At 42.5% G+C, this 6,974-nt stretch overlaps 1 protein-coding gene across 1 annotated transcript; it reads left to right on the top strand.

The window, feature by feature from the left end:
• Window positions 1–104: 104 nt before the first annotated feature.
• Window positions 105–6,932, top strand: gpr137 (G protein-coupled receptor 137). Its single transcript, XM_069170475.1, has 8 exons — window positions 105–188; window positions 2,072–2,541; window positions 2,855–2,904; window positions 3,060–3,300; window positions 4,101–4,250; window positions 4,413–4,538; window positions 4,655–4,773; window positions 4,930–6,932. The coding sequence occupies exons 2-8, from the start codon at window positions 2,161–2,163 to the stop codon at window positions 5,024–5,026; spliced, it is 1,164 nt and encodes a 387-aa protein (XP_069026576.1). The 5' UTR covers window positions 105–188; window positions 2,072–2,160; the 3' UTR covers window positions 5,027–6,932.
• The last annotated feature ends 42 nt before the right edge of the window (window positions 6,933–6,974 follow it).

Below are 6,974 nucleotides of genomic sequence, written 5' to 3'. Positions count from 1 at the left end.
AAGAGACCGCGGTTTCCTGTTATTGCTGATTGGCGGTTGGAATCAAATCCGTGGCTCCGCCCATCACTGCGGCCGCTCACTCTGGCTCCGCCCATAAGACCATACGCAGATCGCAACACGGAAACAAGGGATTACCGCTGTGGCTGCGGCTGAACATCCCCGGAGCTTCTTGTTTACCTGAAAAAAAGGTCTGTATTTTCCTTAAATTACTTCCGACATCTTAAACATCCGATGACTTTTATGAGCGAGCTGCGCACGACTGACAGCTGACAGTACAAATACTTAATACTGTCATTAGTTGACGGTTAGTTTCAGTTAGCCTAGCTGCCTTGAATGGGTTGTTTACGTTTCAAAGACGAAACTAAAGACCAAAGAGCTGCTGAGTTTCAAAGGTCGCTCTAATATAGCGATGTTATGATGTCATACATTACGAAAGTTAGAAATGTGTTTTTAATATATGTACCTGTCGAATCTGACAGGATGTGTGTTCTGTATGGCACCTGATGTGATTATATCCAGCTGTGATCAGTGATAGTTGATAACCATCCAGCATAATGTCTGGTCTAACCTTCTTTAATTTAGATCATTATAATGGATCAATAACATCACTGCAATGTCGTAATATTGTTATGAACGATAAACCTTTTTTACAGTCGGAAGAAATACACCTAAAAATATATATATATATTTTTTTTTATTTTTTTTTTTTTTTAAATTTCCTGTCACCAACAAGTCAAATGTGAAGATTAGCATCTGGACAAATATTATGATATTTAACACTTTTATTCATAATATAACGTTGTAAAGCAGATTTACTGTCATATATATCAATATTGGAGCCGTTGTGGATATTGCAGAATTGACTTACAATATTTGCTGTAAATACCTGAAAGTGATCATTTCTTCTTGATAAGTAGGTTCAGGAGCTCAGATTTTTTTTTTTTTTTTTTCAATTTAGGGATACATTATTCCATCATGTTTATGTAAAATATAGTGCTAATCAAAAGCTTAGTCACTTATTTTCTAGATTGTAGAAGAAAACTGAAGACATCAAAACTATGAAATAACACAACTGGATTTATGTAGGAAGCTCAAAAAGAGAAAACGAGGCTTTTCCAACAGTTTCAAAAGAGCTCCTGTATAAAGTATGCTGACTACCTTTCTGCTGTTTTCACGTCAGCTGGGTTTCGGAGGGGTGATTGTGGAGGTCAGGTCATGTGACGCAGCACTTCATCACTCTGCTTCTTGATCAAACAGCCTTTAATGAGCCTGGAGGTGTGTTTTTGATCATTGTCCTGTTGAAGAACAAATGATAGTCTCACTAAAGTCGGACCAGACGGGATGGTGTGTTGTTGCAGGATTAAGTGTTGGTAACTTTAATGAGCGTCTCCTCTGCAGCAGAGGGACCTCTTGGTCTTCATTTCCTGGGACGGTCCACAGGAGAGCCAGTTTCAACACAGCGTTTGTTGATTTCTGTGAATACACAAGAAAATGTTCTGGACTGACCGACCTTTAAGTCTTGAAGTAATGATGAACTGTTGTTGTCTCTTATGCGATTCTTGCCATAATCTAGATTACTACTGTAGTCAAACAAGTCTGTTTGCTGTGTAACGATTTTACCTCGACACAAACACAAAGACAAGAAATTCCACCGTCAAACTTTTGACAAAACTAACGTGTTAACTAGAAACCATCTCAGATGATGACCTCATGCAGCTGCTTCTTACTAGTGTGAAAAGCTGTCATCAAGGCAGAGTGGCCACTTCAAGGAATCATGTTTTACTTGTTTACACTTTTTCACTCACTACATGATTCCAGTATTGCACGAAAAAGTAAAAAATAACGAAAACCCCTGGAATGAGTGGGTGTGTCCAAATGTCTCTCTAGTTTTGTGCATCATTACCATATTCACAACTGACGAAATACGGGGCTTTATCACACTGCTGCGTAATTTAGACGACCATTATGTGGTCATCTAACCACACTAGTGTTACAGAGGTTATTTACAAGTTATTTCCTTCTTGTGCTCAGTGTTCACGATCAGCTGACCACTGGTGAATTCTCTCCTCAGGTTTCCCAGGTAAACCCTTCAGTCGGCGACGGGCAAATTTGTCAATTTCTGTGTGACGATGAGATTTAATTAATCCCGTCAGCAGTCCAATGGAAGCTCCAGTCACGGCTGCCCCTCCTCCCAACTCCTCCACTCTACCTCCGCCGGTGCCCCTGCTTCCGGCCGTCACTCCGTCCGTCCAGCTCGGCTTCACCATCCTCTACACCTCTCTCTACGCCGGCCTCTTCCTGGCGGTGTACGTGCAGCTGTGGCTTCTCTACCTCTACGGACACAAGCGATGGAGCTACCAGAGCGTCTTCCTGTTCCTCTGCCTGCTCTGGGCCGCCCTGCGCACCACCCTCTTCTCCTTTTACTTCCATAACACCCTGCAGGCCAACCACCTGCCTGTCGCGGTCTACTGGCTGCTCTATTGCTTCCCCGTGTGTCTGCAGTTTTTCACTCTCAGCCTTATCAGCCTGTATTTCACTCAGGTGAGGAGAATGGGACAGGGCTCGGACACACCAGCTGTCTGGTGGAAGACGAATGCTCAATAAAACTATCAATAAAATGTAAAAAAAAATAAAGTAAAATCAAGGATCACTTAAACTTTTAGAGCAAAATGATCTTTACGTAGTCTTTGAACAAAGGGTTCCTTTCAGTATCTGTCAACATGAAGGTGGAGTTTGTGATTGTTTTAGAAAGACTGAAAACAAGTTGTCTATTGAACATCTCTTTTGCTTTCAGTTTTATTTTGTGTTTGTTTACTCAGGCCACCTGTCTTTACTTGCCTCTCTTGTTCCACAGGCATTACTCAAAGCAAGAGAGACTTACAGCTCAGAGGTGGAGAAAGAACGGTGAGTTTCACACGACTGCGAAAAATAACAAAATACTCAGCAAGAATAGTGCTGAGTCAGGTTTCTGTTTTGAACCCTGGTCATCTTTGATTGAGCCTCTTATAGATCCTACAATATCACTACGACTAATTCAGTCCGCACTCTGTCTTCCTCAGGCGTCTGGCGCGGTGTTTGTACGGCGCACTGAGCATCATCTTCCTCGGTGCCAACGCGGTGTGTGCAGCTCTCGGGGGCCGAGGCAGCGGCGGCCAGACGGGGGAGCGCACCTGGACTCTAGTCCTCGTCCGTGTTCTCGTCAACGACCTGCTCTTCATCCTGGACGCTGTGCTACTGGCCGCCGTGCTGCTGCTCCTGACGCGGCACTCGCGCTTCACCAGCCACATCCTGATCAGCAAGGCGAGCCGAGCGCTGTTACTGCAGAATTCAAACACAGCAATGAACACAAGCTAAAGGAGAAATTCACCGATTTTTTTTTTGCACAGGAAGATTAGCCTCCTCCTGGTATGTAATGTGGTTCTGGAGGAGCCGTGTCACGTCTGAGAAAATGACCCCAGTGATATCACTGTGACATCATCAGGGAGACGACACGTATAACTGATCTGCATTATGAAGTGGATGTGTGGAGTTTGAAAGACTTGGATGGGTCTAATGCTGCCTTCAGATGGAAGTCATCACTTCAAGTGTTTCTAGACGTTCCGGAAGTGAAGTCGTGAGAAAGCCGCTCGCAGGGCAAGATGAAAAGATGAGGCTGTTGGAACATCAACGTTATCCTCAAATGTATTATTAATTATAAAGAAAAAACTGCATGAAACTAAAATTATAACGTATTAACTTACCATCTGTTGAAAAATGAACTTCAGTGTCCTCTTCTGAAAATGTCAGCAACAACATCACAAGTCGAGAACTCTCAGCTTTCAGAAAACTCTGAGGTTGTGAATATTACAAAATTATTGTCAACGCGATAATTGCGACCACATTTGAAGGCAGCATTATTCAAGGTAGTTTTGAGTTGCATCATGGGAGTTGTAGGATCCAGCATTATTAGAGCAATACTTCTGATGAAACCTCGTGATATAATTGATTTGCTGCTGTATTTATTTTGACCGTTGTTTTATAAATACGACTCTTCTGAGTTCCCATATTTGATGGAAGTGTGATGGTGCTCCGGGATAACAGAGCCCTTTGTACCTGACCAGGGGACCACAGTGTGCCGCACAGCAGCACTGGGAGCTGCAGTCATCTTCTTGTTTGCCAGCCGAGCCTGTTACAACCTGACCGTCCTCGCGCTGTCGCAGAACCATCGAGTTGAGTCCTTCAACTTTGACTGGTACAACGTTTCTGACCAGGTATCTGATGGGGAAGCCAGACCTGGCTCACGTTAGCTGTTATCATTGTCAGTATTTTCCTTTTTCAGAACATTGAAGTCCTGCTGATTGATCATGATGAACTTAACAGCTATGACCAATAAAACGTCACTCTGTGATGAAGCTCTCTGTATTTGTTGCTAGGCTGACTTGCAGAGCGAACTCGGCGATAAGGGCTACTTGGCCTTCGGCGCCATCCTCTTCGTATGGGAGCTGCTGCCAACCGGCCTGCTCATCCTCATCTTCAGAGTCCGCCAGCCTACTCAGGAGGTGAGTCCGGCGTCCCACACGCATCTGGACCGGATGTCTACTAATGACACACGTGACAGGATCTGTACATCTGAAGCAGAGGAAGTCATTTTAACCAGCGCCTCGTCTCCTCACAGATCAGCAGCCTGGCCGTCAACAACAGGGTCCTACCTCGGCCATATTTCTTTGATGACCCTCAAGGCAGTGATGAGGACTCACCTGTTCCGTGGGCGCGCAGCTCACATCCACACTCAAGGTGCGACCAGCACAAACACCTCAGACTCCCGCGTAGAGCTGAAACGATTCATCGCTTAATTCAATCAAAGGAGGTCGAGACGCTAAGAGAGACTGGATTGATGTAGAAAAGATCAGGAGGGTGAACTCATCTTTTCCTCTTCTTCTTCTTTTCCAGCTGGTACGGATCGGAGACCGCTCCTCTCCTGTTCGCCAGCAATCCCCCCGGGCAGGACCACCAGCACCACTCTTTCTACTCCACCCCTCAGAACTGACCCAGCCCCTCTCAGGCATCTCTCATGGTCGTGTCCTCCATGAACTGAAGGAAAAACCAGCCACACAGCTACCAGCCAGTCGTACCTCCCTCTGAGAGCAGATTTGCACTGAAAAACTGAGGAAATCATCTCTGAGGAGTGAATATGCACCTTATAGTTGTTGAACAAAGGATATTTAAGATGCGTTGCTATTCCTCGGTTAAAAGGGAACAAACTTGGTGGGTGAATCCCTGCCAAACTTTTACAGTCTAAAACTGTTCTCAGTTAGCACCTTATTAAGGTAAAGCTGAGGTGTAGCCACATGTTGTTAGCTTGTTTTGTACAAGTCATTGTCCCGTTGTGGATATAAAAGGTAAACAAACTCTGACAATTCCTAAAAATGGCACATTTAGCTTCATTACATTCCTTAAAACATGCGATGCTGATTAGTTCATCAGCATGTGCCAGCACTTGATGATACAGACTCATCGTCTGTCTCTTTTGGCATTAGAGAAGTGTTTGTGAAGACCAGTAGTGTTTTTTGACAAGTAATGAATGATTCCTTTTCCATCAGCAGACTCTTTATTTCCTCACTTACAGTACACGTTGCTGCAGGTTTTTTTTCCCTTTATTTTATTATACCTCGTTCTTTTGGCGTTCACGCCGCATTTGTAAAAATTGTAATTATTTAAAAAAATTCTAAGTTGATTTTGATTCTCGTTCCTTCCTGTACGATTGCATTTTGATCCAAGTTTAACTTATTTTATGATTACGGTTTTAACCTCTAATTGTTTCCTGGAAGAATCTTCCTGGAGTCACTGACCTGTGGATTTGATGCATGATTTGACGCAAACATCCAAATAAACTTGCTTGTTGCAGAGCAGAAAATGCATGAATGTGTTGTATCTACGCCGGTGTTTAATATGTTTTAGCCCTTTTACTACAAAGAATATTTTCTTCATTAGGCATATTATATACTGTGAATATCAACTCTACTTTTATTTTTGTCTTTTTGTTGTGGAAATGTACTTTTTGAGAACAAATGTATTTACTTTTTTCAGTCTGCATTACCAGTCACGCTTTGATTTTTACAGGTTTGCCGTTTCTGCATAAATTCCCAAGTCTATGAGGAAGTTCGGCACAACTTGTGTGCAAAATAATTTGTTACGCACGCCAGCTGAACATAAAACATAATTCTGAAAAATGCAGGGATAAAAACATCTAATTCAAGAAATATGGTGAATGCATTTTCCAGTAAAAAATTATAACTGACTTATTATTTATTTGGGTTTAAAGAGAGCCCGGTAATAATTAATACCAAAACTACACTCTTCTATCCAGGGAACGGCAGGCGAGATACTTCTGAAATAACAGATCTGTTCAATAAAGCATTACGTCGCAACAATAACATTCTGACAGCGAGAAAAGCCGACATTATAATTACTGAGGCTCAACCTGTCTTTGTAAAATGATGTGTATGAAATAGAAGCTAAGTCTTACTCAGACCTTCATCTGGCTTTAATTACAGTCTCACTAGATTCTGATATGGATCCATTTTAAAAAGGGACGTGGCCCAATCTGGTCTGTTAAAATGATCTGACTTAGTGCACCTAAGTATAAAACAGGAGGTCTGTTTAGTAGCTGTTCTTGTGCTTTCAGTCACACCACATGAACTTCATCTGCAAATAAAGTTGCCCAGTCGTTATTAAAATGTAGATTCTTAAATTTCCATTCTTTCAGAGCACTTACTCTGCTGAGGAAGATCTTGTGGCAGAACTTCTAAATGGATCTTGTGGTCAGATTGTTTTGGTTAGGAATAAACTTTCATCCAACCATGGTTTGTCTAAATCCCAGTGTTCTGTACATTGTGCAGTTTTCTCGATTGCTTTTAATTGTTGACACTTGGTCCAAATAAAATGAACACCTTTTCAAGAATTTGCCGTTTTACAACACTGCAAAAAAAAAACAG

This window comes from Embiotoca jacksoni, unplaced genomic scaffold (genome assembly GCF_022577435.1).
Source record: "Embiotoca jacksoni isolate LCO1_2020_lvr unplaced genomic scaffold, fEmbJac1.0.p SCAF_5, whole genome shotgun sequence".
Classification (NCBI taxonomy): domain Eukaryota; kingdom Metazoa; phylum Chordata; class Actinopteri; family Embiotocidae; genus Embiotoca; species Embiotoca jacksoni.
This window is presented reverse-complemented; position numbering and strand designations above follow the sequence as displayed.

Coding starts and splice junctions, on each gene's coding strand:
- gpr137 (XM_069170475.1), top strand. CDS start 2,161: ATGGAAGCTCCAGTCACGGCTGCCCCTCCTCCCAACTCCTCCACTCTA. Junction 2,905..3,059: donor TCAGAGGTGGAGAAAGAACG/GTGAGTTTCACA, acceptor TGTCTTCCTCAG/GCGTCTGGCGCGGTGTTTGT. Junction 4,251..4,412: donor GGTACAACGTTTCTGACCAG/GTATCTGATGGG, acceptor ATTTGTTGCTAG/GCTGACTTGCAGAGCGAACT.